The sequence below is a fragment of the Mugil cephalus genome, chromosome 18 (genome assembly GCF_022458985.1).
Source record: "Mugil cephalus isolate CIBA_MC_2020 chromosome 18, CIBA_Mcephalus_1.1, whole genome shotgun sequence".
NCBI lineage: Eukaryota > Metazoa > Chordata > Actinopteri > Mugiliformes > Mugilidae > Mugil > Mugil cephalus.
In genome coordinates this window covers 8,068,485-8,088,685 of record NC_061787.1, presented here as the reverse complement: position 1 = coordinate 8,088,685, position 20,201 = coordinate 8,068,485, and the positions used below count along the sequence as shown (strand labels likewise).

The 20,201-nt window shown below is 43.3% G+C and overlaps 1 protein-coding gene across 3 annotated transcripts in view; it reads right to left on the bottom strand.

Moving 5' to 3' along the window:
- Nucleotides 1-19,817, bottom strand: part of LOC124996049 (sodium/hydrogen exchanger 9-like) — a 62,201-nt gene extending 42,384 nt beyond the window's left edge. The window contains exons 1-7 of one of the 3 annotated variants that reach the window (XR_007110791.1): nt 19,568-19,816; nt 18,978-19,123; nt 15,688-15,765; nt 15,429-15,505; nt 11,725-11,840; nt 3,648-3,753; nt 45-183 (exon numbers count right to left, since the gene is read on the bottom strand). Coding sequence is in view for 2 of the 3 variants with exons in the window: in XM_047568866.1 (XP_047424822.1) it covers nt 45-183; nt 3,648-3,753; nt 11,725-11,840; nt 15,429-15,505; nt 15,688-15,765; nt 18,978-19,123; nt 19,568-19,715 (810 nt within the window). In the remaining variant the exon portion in view is untranslated. Of the gene's footprint in view, nt 1-44; nt 184-3,647; nt 3,754-11,724; nt 11,841-15,428; nt 15,506-15,687; nt 15,766-18,977; nt 19,124-19,567 lie in introns of all 3 variants that reach the window. The other 2 variants (XM_047568866.1, XM_047568865.1) reach the window with 2 other exon arrangements.
- Nucleotides 19,818-20,201: the final 384 nt, after the last annotated feature.

Sequence of the window (20,201 nt, the reverse complement as noted above, 5' to 3'; positions counted from 1 at the left end):
GGGGTGCAGAGGTAGAGAGGCAGAGGGAGGGGACGAAAGGATATGATGGCTGTTACGACCGTGAATACGAAGCCTAAGACGAAGGAGCCGACGAGCACCCACACAAAAGATCCAACGGAGAAGAGAAAGGCTGCGAGGTTAAAGACGGGACTCTTTTCCACCGTGTTGTAGTTGGTGATTGCACTGTAAGGACACAAGGAAAAGGCAGAGGAAATTTTAACTAGGAGCACAGCAGAAGTACATCTGAGCGTTACGGATGCTGCAATCTGTAAAGCAACCCCGCTGTTCTGGAAACAAGTGCAGTCATCAGAATTATGACCCACCAGGTTCGTGCTGTAAACTAGTCTGGAGCAGTGAGCATAAATTCGCATGCTTAATATGCTGAGCTAAGCCTTTAAATGTAATTTACCGAAGCCATTCCTGAGAACACACGGCCTTGTTTAGGAGCAAAACCCTTCCCTGAAAAACAATGCATTCTGAATTATTTGCCTTGGAGACGTCCCGTAGTAGTTGGGGGTGTGTGTGTGTGTGTGTGTGTGAGGGGGGGTGTACTACTGTTGTTCTCAGAGATAGCAGCATAATGTTATTCATGCCGCTATAAATATTTACTTTGTGGGGGAAGGGACTCTTCCACATGAAAGAAGTCACTGAGTGCAAAAGAGGCCTCACAAGGAGGACAGAGGGAGGGAGACATTAAGTGTGTGTCTGTGTGTGTCAGTGGGTGTGTGGGTTTCTGTGGAGAAGCAAGTAGAGACAAGCACCCATGCGAGCATCTGATTGAGCTTTCTGACTTTGTGGAATTCTTTAGCCGGCACACTCCCCCACCATATACCCCCGCTGGGCTTTGTTTTAAATGAATATCCAACCGAGTGAGTCAGCAAAAAAACAATGAGAAAGCGGCCCTTGATGTTTTCTGTGAATAAATTAGATGCAGCACCTTATAGTCAGGGAAAGACTTAAAGAAATTCCTAAACAGCTAGTTGAGGAGTCTTACCCGGAGGGTCATAGACGACGTAAAGCGACGCGTTGGTCGCCATGATGCATCGTTGCGTCGAAAAATGCGCAGGCAGGTTTTTCAATACGCGACACGGCGACGCCTGTAATACAGTCCGTCACCGAGGGAGGCGCTTATGCGTGTAATGAACTTTTAATCACTTTGTTATGCAACAGTTTGGAAACATCACGCGAGAGCCGGTGCAGGTACCAGATCTGCTCGCCCCGAGTATCCGGCGCTTCTGGGTGACGTCACGACGTAGAGATGTTGACGTCGCTTTGGATACATTGATAAAAGCTGTATTTGTATAAAATCTTTTTCAGGTTGAAACTTCTTAAATCCTTTTGCTCCTATTATACAAATAAATGGATTAAACTCGAATTATTTTTTTTTCGAACATTTTTATGATTTTATTTGTTATGAATAATGTGCTATCATCATATTTTTTGTGCTTGTGCAAAATTAAAAAAATATAAATACAAACTTTATCGAGCTATCTCTTCCAGTGCTACGAACCGATCTCGCAGTCCGAGTCGAATGGAGCCCAACAAACAGGCCGAACATATAGTTGACGTCATCTAGAAGTCGAATGGAGCCGAACGCAGTCGAACGTCCAGGCCGAACATATAGTAACGTCATCCGGAAGCGCCACCGTATACTTGGGGGGGGAGCAGATCTGGTACCCGAAGAAGCTGTGCGAAGTTGTACGGGCACAAAAACAGCAAGACGCCGTAACCTCCGTCGCCGATTGAGCAACAATTGAACTGAATTTGAATTGAGCTTGTGTATTTCGAACATGACAGAAATACGTTTAAAAGCCGAAAGAAAACAACCAAAGTTCAGTGCGAGTCGGTGGAATTAAAACTCATATATCTGTACCCCTTTCTCACTTATACGGAAAAGTATTAGGGTGAAATTAGAGGAGGTAGATTTTTTTTCCAACCATGCACTTTGAGAAAAAAGTAGAAATTTCGAGAAAAAAGTCATAAAATAGACCTTTAAACCGGCAGTACCATATGCGTATGGTACCGCCGACACTCCGCGGAAGAGTATTGGGGCTCAATTAATAATTAATAGAAATAATTATATCTGAATAAACGGCTCTGTAGCTCTCCCCTGGTGTGCTATCCCTTATCCTTTAATAAAACGACCTGTGCATCTCGCGTATGAAAGGATGTGCGCAGCTCGTGCGTCACGCGTCACGTCATTGCGTTACTCGCGTCAAAAATTAAAAGTCAAAATGGCCCATCATCTGTCTCCACTTTTTGTGCTGTGGGGTTAAAATGAGCCAGTGCACAGACACAACAACATGCCCTAATCTTAATCTCCATACCAGCTGAGGAAAAATCAATCAAGCTGCCACTAATGAGCTCAGAAATCTATTACCCCCTCTGCGAAAATAAAGACTCTAGTTGTGTGTTAGTGCAGTGGATTTGTAAAGTTGCGTGGTCGCCCTGACCTTCTACAGGACGATGCCTCTTCAGACGACTGGGGATGTTAACTCCCAGTCAAAATCCCAAGATGGTGAACGGGTTTAGGGCCGCTACAGCAGGAAGCCTTGTGACTGGGAGAGGGGACATCAGCATAAGGTCGGGCTGCTCCGAGAGCTTGTTAAAATTCCAGTACCAGGGCCCAGCGTGGCTCGCTAATAAGAGCCGGCTTTGTGCGTGAGGCCAGGGCGACCGGCCGTCTGGCGACCTAGTCAAGTGACAGGAGATGGCATGAAGGCCGGTCACGCCACTCCAGGAACAAACGTAGCACTATCTGAGCGTTGCTCCTCTACACTTCAGCGTGCGCGGAGATAACAGGCATGGCGTGAACACCGAAGCCTGCACACTTTGCGGCTCTCCTCTCTATGCGCCTGCCTCCCAGAGTCTATTTGAGCAATCAGAGAAATCGCTATGTGCAGGTACTGTACTGTACATGTGACGCGTCAGTCTGAGTGAAAACTGTGGGCAAATATGGACACGCATCTTATTCCTGTCATCTCCTCCTCCGCCTTCATTTGCTCATCAGCCTGCACGGCCACGAATGTGGTGATGTATGTCTCCCCTCCCTGTCTCCAACTCGCCATCTGTTAGCACGTCTACTTGAGTGGCTTCCTTCGCTAGCATGCATGTAGCATGTAGCGAGAGAGAGAGCAGACAATGAGTACAATGTGTGTGGACAGGACAAACATGCTTATTTGAGTGCAATGGCGGAGAAAGGGAGAAAGTGGAGGGGAAGGAATGAAGGAACACATGGAAGAGGCTGCATTATGACTACCTCACTGAGCTTCGGAGGATTTCATGATGATATTTCGTTAGAATTTGACAGTTGCTACGCTGGCCAAGTTTATTAGCCGGGAGTGTGTGTGTGTGTGTGTATGTGTGTGTGTCTACTGTAGCTGCGAGTCTCTCCACTGAGTACATTAATGAGATGCTGACAGAGCTAGAGGCAACTCGCTTATGCAGTCCACTGCACTATCCAAGGCACTCATGCCGTTTTGCCAATCACACCCTTTCCTTGAAGCTGGCAGCCTCCATTCAGCCTTCCTACCTCCACACATCCGCCCTCGTAACGCCGGTCGGAAATGACTGAGCACCCACACACTTAAACCGTGAAATAGGCCACATTCGGAGGGCTCAGGCAAATCCAGGGGTGAAAAACTCACTGTGTCAAGACGACGGCCACGGCGTCATTCAGGACGCTCTCGCCAAACAGCAGCATGTGCAGATCCAAGTCCACGCGCAGGTCTGACAACAGGCCAAGGATTGAGACTTGGAAAAGGAAAAAAAAAAAACAAAAAAAAAACAGATAAGTTACTCAAGATTGTAGGAAGCATAACAATCTGAAATGGAAAAACAAAAATCTCTGCTGCTAATTAGCAGCGGCCTGGAGACTCACATCCGCCGCTGGAACCAGCAAAACCCCGGTCACACTGCAACAATGAAAGCTGACAAGAAGTGTCAGTTCACTTTCATCAGCAGAGAGCAGAGGGAGGTTTTTTTTGACAGCCGGAGAACTTCAACCAAGTCAGGATATGTTCAACCCAAGCTTAAAAGTACTCATGTACACCAATCAGACAAAACGTTATGATCAACTTGCTAACATTGTGTAGGTTTATCTTGCGCCTCCAAAACAGTTGAGACCTGGGCCTGGACGTGGCGCCTGGCAACAGGGTGTTGTTAGTGGGAGGCCTTTGGAGGGTGACTCCAAAGTGTGGGTCATCCCACAATTACTTGATTACAGTCTGGGGTTAGGCAGTCAGGCTGCATCCTGCCTCCATCAAGGAGTGTCATTGCTATGGGGTGGGGGTGCCTGGTCTGGTCTAGGTGGGTGATACATGGTACAAGTAACATCCACATGAATGCCAGGTCCAAACGTTTCCCAGAAGAACTGAATTTAATGGTATGGCTGATCAGTATATGTCTAGTTTTTATTCTGTGAAATGTACATAAGTAACCATTAACATTAGAATGCATGACTGCGTCTTTTACGCAGGATATTGTCTGTGTTTAAATGTCATTTCACATGTATTAATCCACGCCGGCCTCAAAGCATTTGCGCAAAGCAATTGACAGGATTGTTCGATATAATTTGATATAGCATATATCTAGGCGTTGGCAGTTACCAGCTGCTCCGATTTTCTCATTATTAGAGCTGCAGGTGTTTTCTGTTTCATATCGTGTTAGTTGGACATGAATATACATGGGCGCGTGTTCTGCTCCTGGGGGGGCATCGCTGCAATTTTCACTATAGAAGGAGAAAAAAAGGCAAGGAATCCTGCAAATGAGAGGACGCTGGTGGGAAGATGGAGAGATTAAAAGGCGAGATTCTGCAGTCGATCAAAACTTCCAAAAGAAGCCAATTACAGCGTAATGTGTGGAAACTGCAGACAAAATCGTGATAAGATTCACTCGCAGTGCGGAGAACGCGGATTTCAAATCCTCACCCAGGCGACTCTTTCATAATGATGACAAATGCATATGGAAGTTTACACAGGCCGCGCTTGCAGCCGTCAGCCTGTGTATATTTAGACGTGGATGCACCTTCATAAGAGGTGCTGTGCAGGTACAACGGACTAGAGGCTCACTGAGCGCTGAGGGGGGGAAACAAAATAGATCAAATCCTGTAGAAAAATTATCATATGCATGATCATATAAATGCAAATTTGAGGCCTATTTATAACAACGAATTATAATAAGGAACAGAGTGCTAAATGAGTAAAATCAGTGAAATCAGTGAGAATAATCGCGTTTGAAACTTCACCTTTAAAGACATGTTTCATCCATGCTTTTCATCCATTGATTAGACATATATATAAATATATATATCATTTTCCCCCACAAATTTAAATTTCTTTAAATACACATTAACATGAATCATATATATTTTAGTAAAGGGATAAATGGAGGCAGTAGACGTTATCTTTCAGTCCGCACTTCACCCATCCAGCGATACAGGAGCTGTCTCAACAGTGTTTCACACAGAGCATCAAACTAGCTGAGACCTGTCAATCTAAGCTTCCTGTACACAGTAGGCCCCGCCCCTAACGTTTGAAATAAACAAAATGAAAATTTGAACCTGTGTGTTATTTGAATAGCTTATATTGAACGGAAAATGATAATAATAATGTATATCTAGGGGGTTTCTACTTCATCTCTCCGTCAGTTTGCGGGTCCTTGGCCTGAAAAACGTTGAAGACCCCTGATCTAAAGCCTCGAGATCTGATCACAGCTTTGCGGTCTGCATGCAAATATACACCAACACCATTTCATTTAACGACAATGTGGAAACGCCTGTTGTCTCAAACTGATCTTTACAGATCGTCGTTCGGAAACGCGCACTCTGAAATGGCAGAAACAATAATTCCGGAGCACAATGAGATATGAAGTGTCTCTCACCCAGTGATTGTTTGTTATTATTTTTCCACCCTCGGATTAGTCGCTGTGCAGACTTGCGCAAAGCTCATCGAATTACCGGAGGCACAGTGGGCACATCAACTGCATCTTTTTTACCGAGAAAACATCCCCGGTAATCAAGACAAATAAAAATAATGGTCATTCTTGAGGGAACTCCACATGACCACTTCACAAACATCAACGTGAGCAAATTTCTCTTTTGTGATCGAGTCACAACAGTCACACGTGACCTTATTATGTTTGATGATGTTTCCATTTCTTTGTTGGAATTACACCGATCAGGCATAACATTATGCTATAATTATTGCTAACATTGTGTAAGTCTCCCTTGTGCCTCCAATACAGCTGTGACTCATCAGAGAATGGGCCTTTGAGAATGTGTTAGTGGGGGTCCTTGGGTCCTGTGGGTTGCGTGGGAGGCGCCTCTGTGGATCATCTCACAGATACTTGATCAGATTGGGATGTAGTGAATTTGGAGGCCAGGTCAACACATCATGGCTGATCTGTGTATTTATTATTTAGTTAATTAACAGGTAAACGGGCAAAAGACTTGATCTGGATCACTCATGTTGATACCAGGTCTGAGCAGGGCCTTCAAGACCACAAATCAAAAATAAAAGCTCTACGCACGCTGTAAAAAAAAATGGCAATATTTCTTCCACAACGGTGCCGTCTTTAACTCACACATCACCGCATTCTCAGGTGTCCATAGTGGAATTTCTATCGGCGGTGAAACACACAACTCATTACTCATTTATATACCTCTCAACTCTCGAAACAACACACCTGCTGAGAGAAACGCGCTGAACTCCGCGGTGAGCTCACCCGCAGTAAACACCGAGTGGAGGAGTCAGAGAATATGAATGAGCGCATTCACGCGCGCTCGGCACCGCAGGACGGCAGAGCGTCGACGCTGAGTGACAGAACACAAAGAATACTGACACTGACGAGACGGCGCCGTGCCTGTCGGCCGCACGCTTCCAGGAACCTCAAGAATCTTCGTAAGATATCGGTTGTAGAATTGCTTGTGTGTTCGCTGATGCTGTAGATTCAAGTAAATCAGATGAGAAGCAAACTATTTAAATAAAAACTGTAAATCCCTTTTTTCTGATTAAGGACACAAGACTTCAAAAGAAATAACAAAAACCACGTCTCAAATGCACATTTGGAAACCCCCACACGTATTTGCGAGAATCTGCATGGGCTGGAAAACATCACATTCGAAACAATAAACCGCTCTCGGTGGATTAATACCCCACCTGTTGAGGCTGAGATGCAAAAGAATCCTCCAAATTGGTTTCAGGGAAATTTGCGATAGGAATAATGAGTCAAATTCTGATAGCGGTGTTTGGCCCTGCAGTGAATACCGGGCCGGGGTACGACCAGACTGACAATAAGAGCAGCGGCAAGAGAGCAGCCTCAGGACTCATCTTGACAGATCTGGCTCTTTGGTCTTTGACAGGTTTAAAGCTCTTCCTGGTTGGGGAAAATCCTTTATCTGGAGATGGTGAGGTTAGGCCTGGAGTCAGGATTGTTCCGTCTCCCTGCTCCCATAATGCCTGGCTGATGACAGCGTGTCGTACACCCCTCACACTGCAAGAAGGAAAAAAAAAAACAGAAAGAAAGGAAAAAAAAATTGCTCCTCTCCCCACACATGAGGGTGCGGGTTGGCTGCGTTGTCATGGTAACCCCCGTCCTACAGCTGTCAAGTGTGCATCAGTTTCCACAGCAACACCATAAAGCAGAGGGAGTAGACAGTTATTACAGACATAATACAGTGGAAAGGGTCAAATAGAGGCCTTATTAGGTCAAATTAGGCAATTTCAGAGGTGAAGCTCATGACCATCTCAGCCAGGCGGCATGGGATTTGCTTGCCGATTTGGCCAAATTAGGCAGACATAATACTGATGCATTAGGAAAGAGATAACCCTCAGTGGGGAATTACTGTAATCACCGCGCTGTGTAAAAAATGCATGTGGAAAAAGTTCTCAGCGCTTACAAGACCGCAACAGGAAAAAAAAAGAAATGAAAAAAAAAGAAAAAAGCTTTTGTTCCAGTCTGAATTCAAGATGAAGTGAAGCAGATTATTTTTGTTTTCCCTCGGTGTAGTTGCTAAGGGTGTCCAGACACGCTCACTTCAAAAACTGAAGAGATCAGGGAACGTCGTACTGTACTACACACCCAGGCCTCTCTTTAGCTAGTGATGCCACATGGAGAATATTTCTTCCACCTGATTGAGATGATCTACAACGTAACTGTTTAAATGGATGCAAATGAAATGTCCCCGAAAAGAGGAGCACAACACCAACCAGCGGAGATACCCTTTTCTGACATGCATACAGCAGTTCTGACACATTTTCTCTGTTAGACGCGTATGTTTTCCTTGTCATGGATTAACAATGAATTACACCACCCCTGCTGAGAATGACTCAAGTAATGCGGCATTTGGATTTCATTATCTGGGCTGGGGGAGGGTACAGTACATCCACCAAAAAAGGCTTTGTACAAAATGGGATAGTCCTACAACCAATCAGAGGAATTTAGTTTTAAACTAATCCAATCGTACTGTGATCAGATCACGTGGATGTCAGTGTGGGGCTGTTACTGTCCTGCATGTCCATTATTGCATGAAGCCATCTGATTGGTCGGCCACATATTTGTTAGAGCGTGTTCGGTTCTCAACGAAGCGGTTCCAGAAAAGCTTTCCGACAGCTAAAAATTCTGGATTATTTTCTTTAACTCAATTATTTATAATTGAGTTACACACCAGTTAGGTATGTTCATGTCAAGTATGTTTACGACAGTTGCACGGCGACCCTACTGTTGCACGATTGAAATAAAAATATATATATATATTTGACTCAGTGTATTATTTGAATAGCCTAATAGTAAATGCAAAATGATAATAATGTATATTTACCAATAGCACTAGGCCGAGTTTAATATAGAACACATACAGTAGGCAGGGGGTCCTTACTTACTGCAGTATGGTATTAACCCTGGTTGACACTGAAAATAAGGCTAAGATCTAGAATCAGGTCATTGAATTCAATCATACGTCACTAACTTCTGTATTTTTCAACCTATTATCTTGTTAAATAAGATGATTTCTGCCCGAATGTTCTCGTGCCAGTGCTCATGTTCTGCGTACGATGCTTTGACACTGTCGCCGCTGAGAGCTGTAAGTCGAGTCAGGCCAGCAGACGCGCGTGTTTTCAACATTCACTTTAAACTGCGGATGCAAGTCGAGTCTTTCTCCACTCTGGGGGTGAGATAAATATGCATGTGCAGTGTCCACATCAAGAGAACTGCTGAAAAAATAAATACATGTAAATTCAGAGATGAAAGGGAAAATATTTAGCATCACCCAAAAAAAAAAAAAAAAAAAAAGAAAAAGAAGTTTGAGAAGTTAAGTGAGGGTTTCACAGACCTTCTGCAACCATCCCTCAGGCCATAGGAGGCGCTCTACTCTGTGACCTGAAACATGTGTCTTACCGGTACCAATATAAAATAAAAAAAAAAATCAAGGGCATGAGGAGGCACAAGGTGTTGACCTGGCCTCCAAATCCACTAGATCCCAAACTGATCAAGTATCTGTGAGATGATCCACAGAGGCCCCTCCCCTCAACCCATAGGACCCAAATGCCCCCACTAACAACGTCCTGTTGCCAGGCTCCGATGAGTGAGGTCTGCTACTGAGGCACAAGGCAGACCTACAAAATATCAGGTCATAATGTTATGCCTGATCGGTGTACAATAAATACTGCAGCACTTTTAAATGAGCACTTGTGCGTAGTTTTTCAAGCTATGTTATCTGCACGTCTGCATGATGGTGATGCATGTGAATATCAGTGTGGCATATATACTGTGGCATATGTACTGGGCTTCTGGCGCTTGTGCCTGCGCTCTCACAGGAAGCTTCAGTTTAGTCATTATAGCTGCAACGAGAACATTGCCAATCAGATTCCTCACTTACGTTCACCGTCCAGCACAAACAAACTTGGAAATAAACCGGTCTCCCATTTCACTCGGAGCCCGGCTGCCAGGCTCTGATGACTTTCACAACCCTCTCAAGATTTCCGTCATTTCAGTTGATTTAGCTGCACTTACACAATGAGTCACCGACACAGGCGGAGAGCTGTCAAGCAAAGGGTTATGACACGGATAAAAAGCTTTATTCCTGAGCATTAAATTGTTCTGAGAGTCACTGCGCCTCCGTGTCTTTATGTATAAGCAAGGCTGCATCTGTTTCTGGAGCGTTTTTTTTTCTTGCTGCTTTGGCCCCGCGAAAGAAAATGAACAAGCAAGAGAGGAATTTTAATGGCTCCCGTTCAGAAAGTCAGAGAGCCAGTGCTATATTTGGACGGCAGGAGACGAAGACGGCCTAGGGGTCCTGGTGTTTGGGCCCCCAGTGCATTCCAGCGTGATTCTAATCAAAGTGACGAGTGCGCTAGGGTCGGCAGCTATGAGCACAATGTCACATGCCAAAAATACATATATATATATCAGTCAATGTGACTGCTGCACCATAATCTACAGCAAACCTTTAACACTCGTATGTATTAAAGTATAAAAAAAATTAATTACCAACTGAGGACATTAACGTTGACACCATCACATTGTTGCTTTATGACGTCCCACTTGACGGCTTTCTAAGAAACACGGATTTTATTCTGCATGTTCCACTTAGGAAAACACTGCGTCGAATTTAAAGTGGTTATAGATACTGTGATGGTGTTGTGACTTTGGCAATCTCACACAAAACAGCAGACTGTTGATCTCAGTTTTACACCTTGCTGATGGAAACCAAGGTGTGAAAGAACAGCACAGGACAGGTCGAGATGTTTTTAAACATGCTATCTGATATGTTAACTCCTGAAGATATCCTGAAATTCAGAAAAGCTCATTATGCCTTTGATGTTTCTCTGACTTGGTGTTTTATCCCTTAACTCACAGGTCTTCAACAGGGGGGGCCGCGACCCATAGGGGACCCGCGGCAGTACTGCAGAGTGCCTCCGTTGGTTGATTAGACATTTTCTTTATATATTTTTTTTTTAATTTCTACCCACAGTTTTCCCCTGCAAATTTGAATTTCCTTAAAGACACATTGACATGAATTCAACACATTCTAGTAAAGGGATAAATGGAGGCAGAAGACAGCACTTCATTCATTCAGTGACACAGGAGCTGTCTAGTAGCGCACCGTTTTCACACAGAGCGCCACACTAGCTGAGATCTGTCAGTCAAAGCCTCCTGTAAACAGCAGGACCCGCCCCCGTCGCTGATGAGCCAATCATGAGGCTGCATATTACACGCTGACTCCGTCAGGCCGTAATGTGCCGTAATTGGCCGAGATGCTATTCAGCCCCCATGTGCACACTGCAACATTAGCAGAAGAGAAGCTAGCAGTGCATGGTATACAGAGATATGTTTATGCTGACGACAGTTGCACGGCCACCCTAGTGCTGCACATGTTTGAACCAAAGAATTTATACTTGAATAGCTTAATATTAAATGCAAAATGATATTAATAATGTATATTTATAAATAGAACTTTGCAGAGTCTCTACTTAATCTCTCCATCAACGCTGCAGACCTCTGCTTTTACTCATTGCCTTGTATGCCTGTTCCCTGTGACGTGCCTGTTACATAATATCCGCAGAGAGAAAGACCCAAATGTTTCTTTTTTTTTTTGCTTGGGGTATAGAGCAATAAAGTGCAAGACCTGTAAAGGAGTGCAGAAATCTGCCAAACGGAATGGCAGATTAAGCCGCGTAAAAGAGATCAATGCTGCAACCAGAAGTGTTTCTTCTTAAGGTCAACTACCTGGGTCGGTGGCCGACATAATGGCACCAAACAGGAGGCAGTGGGTGAGGGAGAAGTTTGCATCTGCTGCTGGGCCCCACTGCGCCATCAGCCTGGTGAAGCCGTACATGCAGGCCCTGGGAAAGAGGACAAACAGACAGAACGAAACACAGTGAGGTCATCAGGGAGCGCCAGCCAGAGCAGGCCCATCAGTCATCCCTCTAACCGCAGCAGGGCTTCCCCCAGAGTAGTCTGGGTAATGGGGCCAGACGCTACCAGCAGGTGAGTTGACCCGTTTCCAGGCGACGGCTGCTTAGCGCGAGTGGACGCAGAGGGCTGTGGCTGCAGTTTGAGTAGCATTTATTCAAAGCAAGAATGGGCGTCCCTTCCCTCAAACCCCCACCCGCACACACACACACACACACAATAGTTATCTCAGCATCTATCCATCTCCACCCCTTTTATGACACCATTACAATCGTCAGGACAAAATAGAGGGGCATAAGGAATTGTGTGTGTGCGCAGAATACCCAGAGAGACTAAAAAAACCACAGGGAGATTGTGTGAAGGGCACTGTGACAGAAATAAAACCGAGGCAGTATTTTTATCAGCTCTGGAGCCGACCACTAAAATAAATCTAAAATCTAACCGCCCAAGAATGCACCATTGTTTTATCTCCCTGATAAATACATCGCGCCTCTCGCTACGAGCGTTCACCGCCGCAGCCCAGGCTCCTGACCGGTTACTGATGTATGTTAAGTACTAATCCCTTTAGTGTGTGCGTGAGGCATCCCATAATAATCGGTATGCCAGCGTGTCCTCTGGGGAACCTTTCTGTCCACTGGCATAACTCTGTTACCATGGCGACGGCGCGAGACTTGCAAGGATTTAAAGCGCTGCCCTCGGGTCAAGCAACTAAGCTGGGTTATTTGTGTATCCTCAAACTTCAAGTCAAGAAGGGGAGACTTTACTTCCCATTAAGATGTGTGACAGACACACAGACAATGAGACAGGCAGACAGAAAGACAGATGAGACGCAGGACTAAGGTTCCTGAGTCTCATATGTCTTTTCCCTATAGGATATAACGTACTAACAGGGAGCAGGATTGGCCGGATCTGGTGCCTAAGCATCAAAGAAAATGCACATGGTGCAACATGTCAGAACCTGTCCTGCTTCCCACTGGGCACTAGGGAGCTTTGACAAATGATCTTTCAAAAAGCACTCAAATGGAAAAGGAAGGACAGCACAAGAGGAAAGACAGTCTGTTTAACACCATTTGTAGAATCTGGGAGAAGCCCATTCATCCAGGATAATATCTACTGTGAAGACCGCAACCTTTAACCATGTGGAATGACAAGCGAGCGGAGATAACTTTCGAATTAATAACAATCGCAGTAGCTAGCGAGAAAATCTAGTAGCTGATTTAAAAGCCTGTGAATACATTTCTAGAATTGCATTGTTGGTTTCTGGATTGAAAAAAAAAAAGAAGGCTTTTCATAAAACATTTTTTTTTTTTTTTAACAAAATCAATTTTTCTCATCACAGAAGATCTCGAGGCAGAAAAGCAACTTAATGTGGGTTAGGATGTTTCCACGCGGCGGCTGCGTGCATCCCATTTGTGCATCAGTAGCAACTGGTTTGCGAGGAGCTTGATTTTCTGAGAGTGTGAGAGTGCCATCTAGCTTCGACAGGGCATAATGGCAACACAGCACTGATATCCATACACTGGCTAGGCTTGGCACACAATTGATCTTTTGCAGACATTTTCATTTGTGAAGGGGAGAAAAGCTAATATTTAATGGAGTAGGTCGCATGTTAACATGAAGCAACTGGACTTGTTTGAGTTTCTTAAGGACATCCCACCACTCATCCTGCAAAACAGCTCTGGGAATCCCACACTTTTTGACCTATTGCGGGTGTATTGAGCGTCATTAGGTTCGTTTTCCCTACAGTGAACAACGGCATTAGGGTTGTTGACCCCCTGGGCCGTCATGTGAGGCCCAGGGGGTCAAACTGAACCAGTGTTTACACTAACACTAGTATTCCAATAAAAATCAGAATAGCAGCCAAACCATAAAAAAAAAAACCCGAAACAGAACGGACTGGTCCACTAAGAAGGAAATTTCCTTCAGATTAAAAGAATGAGAATTAAGAGACAGAACGAGTGGGGAAAAGCTTTTCATTATCCATTCAAATGGAAAATATTCACATCTAATATTCATGCTGATGCTTGACAAGCAACTGCTTGTCCTCCGGAGGGTCGCATTAGGGCTGGAGCCGATCCCAGCTGCCTTATATGGGGACTTATATAGTTTTACTAGATAATATGTATTCTTTATTTTATTTTAATATAATCTTATTTTATTTTATCTTTCTTTTTACTTGTGGTTTTTAAGAGTGTTTTTCTTACGTGCACCTAAGCTACTATAACTAAGTAATTTCCCTCGTGGATCATTAAGTAGGCATTTGTAATCAGAATTATTTCCTTCAGATTGAACGAATATTGCTCATGTAAACACAGTGGAGGGACCATAACCCCTCACAGATCTCTGGATTCCTCCCTGCATTTAACTGCACACACTGCACGCCGAGACATACCGAGAGCCAGATGACAGAAAATCTTCACAGGCAACTTTTATGATGGCTCCATTTCATGTCGGTCCGTTCCAGGCTCCTGCTATCATGCAAGCTGGCACACAGGGAGCTTCTTCCTGGGATGCTAACAGAGCACCCATTAACGTTATTAGTTACACCTGCGCTTTTCTCTACAGTGACAAAAGGCCTCTGGATCTAAGCAAACAGAAATTCTGCTCACAGCCGCAAAAAAATCCCTTAATAAGCAGATGCGATGGGATGGAGCCAGGAACTTCCTTACAAACAAATCCAAAGATCACATCATTAAAAATTTTGCTTTTTACTCAGTCGAACACAGAATAAATACTACAGGAAATCTTATGAATTGTGCAGTAACTGCTAAAACTAGCACACATTTACAGCACACCTTATGAATTGGAGCATTTTCCAATAATCTTTCTTTTTAGTGGTTTTTACAATTGCTTCTTTTTCTCATTCAGATAATTACTTTTATTTTCTACTCTTAAATATTAAACACTGAGCATCTGGGCCAACAATGGTAATTAATCCATATCTATATGGTGCCATTTGTACAGTTGCGCATGTTAAAATGAACACACAACTTTTCCTACGTTTAGCTCCAAAATACTAAAAAAAAAAAAAAAATAGGTTTTACATTTACTAAATGTTAAATCTAAATGTTAAAGTTAAATCTAAATGTTCAACATTAAATGTAAATGTTAAATCTAAGTGTAAATATTACATTTAATTGTAAATGTTAAATCTGAAAGTGTAAATGTCTAAATATTGTTTCATCAAGCGCTATTTGACATTTAACATTTAGATTTAACATTTACATTTAGATTTAACATTTAGCAAATGTGATAAAAATAAGTGACACGTCCCACAGTGAGTTCACAACTGACTTTTTTAGTATTTTCGTGCTAAATGTAGGAAAAATTGCGTGTGTTCATTTTAACATGCGCAACTTTGCAAACGGTGCTCGTCTTCATCATTTTCATAAATTGTATTTCATAGATAAAATTGGAATGCTGTCCAAAACCCAAACCAGTCATGTATTTATAGTATTTAATCATATGTAAAACCTTTTATTGGGTTTGTGTTGTGTAAATGAACAAATACTACTTACCCTATACACATCCAGCTGATTAAGGTACCCAAGAAAGCGTAGGTCAGAACAGATCCCAGATTCTTAATAAATCGCTTCTACGATATCAAAAGTAACTCGGTTTAGAACAAAACCAACAAGTCAACAATTTACAATCGATTCATTTAAATTTCATATGACAATCATTGTTGCAATAAGTTATACAGTATTTTTTCAAACTGATGAAGCATTTTATATACTTAATCCTCCCCACTGAACCATGACAGGTTAGCAGCCTCACCTGATTAAGGCTGTAAGCTGCACGGAAGATGATGGGTGGCAGGAACAGACTGAGGAGGATCCCCGAACCAAAGGTCTCCTGTAAAAGACAGAGCGTCGGTGTTGGTGAATGACAGGGCTCTCCGTAGGGAGCACAGAGGACTCGGTTTAGTGAAAGTGACTGACTGACAGATAACACACGCACACACACACCATTCACTTCTGCACCCCTGCTCTGGCAGACATGCTCTGCTTCTTTTTCCTCTTTGAATCCAAAATGTCAAAATTGTCTCCAGGTGCCAACACAACCTTATCTGTAATTATTACCGTGAACACTGCACAAGCTGAGTACTTAGATAGCGCATTATATTTACAAAAGGTTACAAATTCTTCTCAGTAACTTTGAACGGTCAGCCTGACAACTATGTGGTGCATTTGATCACCTTAGATCTCTTGATTGCATGATAATATTTCTACTGTGTACTACATCAGCACGCTGTCCAAGTACTCTGACTCGGACTTGAGGTGAGCAAAGCAAGGCATGATACCACATGAGATGTCTAACTGGTTTTGTCAGCCCGCACCGTAAAGGTTCCTGGAAGTCACAGGACTGGAGACACTAGAGTCACACTCATTGACCAAGCTGCTAATCAAAAAAACGGAAAAAAAAACAACAAAACAAAACAAAAACCTCCACCTTCAACGCTAACTGGAGCATTTATATACATGCTGCGCTCTTTCCCTGTCTGCTTCTTCTCCTAGGCAACGTTGTGCAAGGCACGCCACTCGGAAAGGTACCCTTTCATGTCCCTCATTCTTGAATCCTTTTTATGTCTATTGTGGGTACATCCTGAGGATCAAACAGCAGCGATATTCAATTCAGATCAAAAATAGCGCCACGACTCTCTCCGATTCCCACATTCCACATGGTCCCCTTACACCGCCGAAGAAAATTTAATACCGGTTCAATCAAATTTCGGTCCAAAAGACGATAAATGAAACGTATTGTCGCGGTTACAGACCTTTTGAGAACAGCCTAGATTTGGCTTTTAAATAAAACAGGCGGAGATTTGAAGTGGCCTGAATAGCATGAATATTTGGATGAATGAAAATAGGCCTCGCTGGGTAAATGTCCTATTTCCTGGACACGCTGAATTTCAGTGAACATTTACCCGAGTGCATCTGAGGGTATGAAAATTGCTTTATATATATATACTGAAAACTAAAGAAGCCCCCTATAGAGTGAGGAAAAGCACCATGCTTTCTCAGTAAATTCACACTTGGTCGGTGGTAGAGTGGTCGGTAGAGCTTCACATTGCACCTATCTTTTTGTTACTATCACCTGGCTCGGTATAAATTACCTTCTTCTGGCCACAATTACCCACACTGTGCTACGCCTATGCATTTTTTCATCTGTGTGCAGGCTGTGCGTGACAAATACAAAAGTGCATAACAGAGACTAATACGGACACTGTAATCAATAAATTATGCATATGTTGGTGATTTTATTCTAAGGACCACCTGCGCCCACAGAGTGGAGCATGGAGGTGTGTTGTATACACTAATTGCCTCTTCAGCTGAGGAGCACTAAATTTAATCAGACCACAAACTTTAATGCCTTATTCCCCGGTGGCACATAATGGACTCAGTAATGCAATGAAATCCTTATCTCTCCCCGCTAGGTCCCCATATGTATCAGGCTTAATGGCGTGAAGTCTACACAGAACGGTTTGACCGATGTAATGGCCTCTGTGGTAGTCTCTGCTGCTTTGCTAATGAGACCCCGGCATCCAGAAGAGGCCAAAGAGTCCAAGCCATTAGCAAAGAGTTACACTTGGCCTGGATGATTTGCAAGGTTCATGGTTCACCACTTCCTTTCTCTCGGGCTGACATGTCGCCCTGGGATTAAGAAATACATTTTCAAACGCACTCATTCCACACTCTCTTACTCTAGTTAGAGATTGCGCGGATAAGGCCCAGTCTCATCCTTCTCGGTTTCTTTGATGGGACAAATCTCTCTGACTACGGCACTAAAATATAAAAAGCAAGCTCGAAAACAGTAACACTACTAATGACAAGCGGGGGGCTGTCACGAGGCTTGGCAGCGATATTATCGTCACTGATTCATTTCTTATTCAACAAGTAATTGCTGTTATTAGCTTGCAGTATTGTGGTCCAGTCCAGTCAAGTCACTTCATAACTTCTGGTAGCGTTTCACTGGGAAAAAGAAAATTAAAAAAAAACACAAAAAGCACACGCTTAACTAAGATTTTCAATCTCCTAAGTGTAATAATTGCCTTCGCCAAAGCACCAGTTTTTGTGTCTGCAGCCTTCATGAATTAAAGGGATTCTAACTCCCCGCACAGCTGCTGCGATTCTGTGAATCCCGACAGGATTATCATTGATGCGATGTGTACACAGCAGTTTACGCTTTGGTGTATTATTTACCATCTCATCACAGTCACTTCCACTTTCTAACAGACGGCAGATGTTCACATCCATTACTGCGTTCTGTGTCACAGGTTCAGGTGTCCATGTCTCTACCTATGTGTAAAACGCTGCGGCGCGTGATGAGATACCTAAACATCTCACATCTTTCCTGCGGGGCAGAGCGATCTGGCGCCAATACAGCTCGCTAGAGGATCTCATTATAGGAACACAAGGAGGAAAATGTCTTGACGGCCAGAAAAATTGCTTTTTCGAATTGTACTCACGAAACTTGCGTCCGCAGACGTTGGCAGGAATATACTTTTAACCATAAATTTAATACAAATCTTTTTTGTTGTTTATTGATCGAACCATTTGTGTTGCTTTATCGGCCCTGCTCGAGTACAACTGTATCCGTGCATAGTCCTTTGAATTTAATATCCTGGTATTTGCGCACGGCACACCTGAAAGTGTAATCTACCCCAATCTGTGCCTTAATAAAAGCCTAATATGGGTTAAATTGCTCTGTTGCCCTCTTACTCTCTGCGCCACCACTTCCCGGCTTCTCTAATAACAAACAGACCGTGCAAGTAATTTAGAGAAAAAACAATAACGAAGAACCATTAGAGGGTCCACTATATGTAAATACCCAGCAAACACATGGGGCGAAATATAGATATGATCAAATAAATAATAAAAGCTACTTCAGACAGAATAAAATTACATCAGAGCAAAAGAAAGAATCCTGAGTGGTTCAATTTTTGTCCCGGCTGCAGTGTTGATTATGCAAGACGGGTCGTTTCCCTTTCAGCGGCCTCAAAGCCCGCAGCTCATCTTTCCATAAAAGACTTCTTTTGCAAGGTCAACTTAAATTACCATAGTTACCATATCAGGTGAAGAGACCAGGAAGATGCAGGACAGCCAGTGAGATGTGGCATTGCCCGGCAGGATGCAATGAGTGCCGTTTAGACCATGACAAGGGCACGCGCTCTCGGAGAACGAGAATCTCACAATTAAGCCTAGAAGCATACCTGAGGAGGAAGGGGAAATTCGAATTATTTTAAAAATCATGCAATGTGTTGTAAAAAACAAAAACAAACAGTCCTATGAATTCACAGATAAGACGACAGACATAAATGTAGTCACAAAGTATGGCAAATTTATCTGAATAAGGCCTCTGTGTTGTGGAATGCTTAAACTGAAAGTAACATTATCCTTATTTTTACATCACATCATTCATCCAATGATTGTAATGAGTTTCAAAAATTAAAAAAATATATAAATATGAACAATTTCCTCATAAAAACAACACTGCACTGCGTGTCCCTACACTTTCGACTTATTAAGGCCCAAAATCAAGACCAAATTTTATTTCATTGACATTCTGATACAACTGCGAGTCCAGGAAGTGTCGTTGGTTAACGGCTTCCGTACTCTGCACAAAGCACAAGCAGGAACCAAGTGAGGTGACTTACCAAAAAACATTGCACCCCCAGTTTCATTTATGAGTCTGTATTTGAACTGTTTCAGCTTCCACACGCTGAGGGCGGTTATGATAGCCAGGCTGACTGGAGCGAGCGCCAGCTGCGCTGTGCCTCGCCAGTGGTCCACATGTTCCGACATCTTCAGAGCGCGCAGGTCAAACTTCTAGGAAACAACCGCCGCGTCTCCAGCGTCTCATCTCGGTGGCAGCTACATCCGCATCAACCCAGCAGCGCCCAGGAGCCTTTCACGGCTTCTTGGAAATCACGTGGTTTTCTTTTGCCTGTTTATTTTTTTGCCATTTTTACGCATAATAATAATAATAATGATGATGATGATAGTAATAAATAACTTTAAAAAGTACAACTTATTGAGCTTAGAGTTTTTTTTTTTTTGTATTATTTGCTCGTTTGATGCACAATATGTCACACTTGACTTGCCCCACCTCCCATGTCTGACTTTCTTAACAGAAAAACAAAAACAAAAACAAAACAAAAAAAGCTGACAGCCCCAGGACCCCCTTGGACCAGGACCACCTAGAGGAGACAAGATGCTCTTTCTGTAAAGGCCAGTAAAATCTAATGCAACGTCCAACCTTCAAAATTTACCTCAGGCAGCGGATGAAAG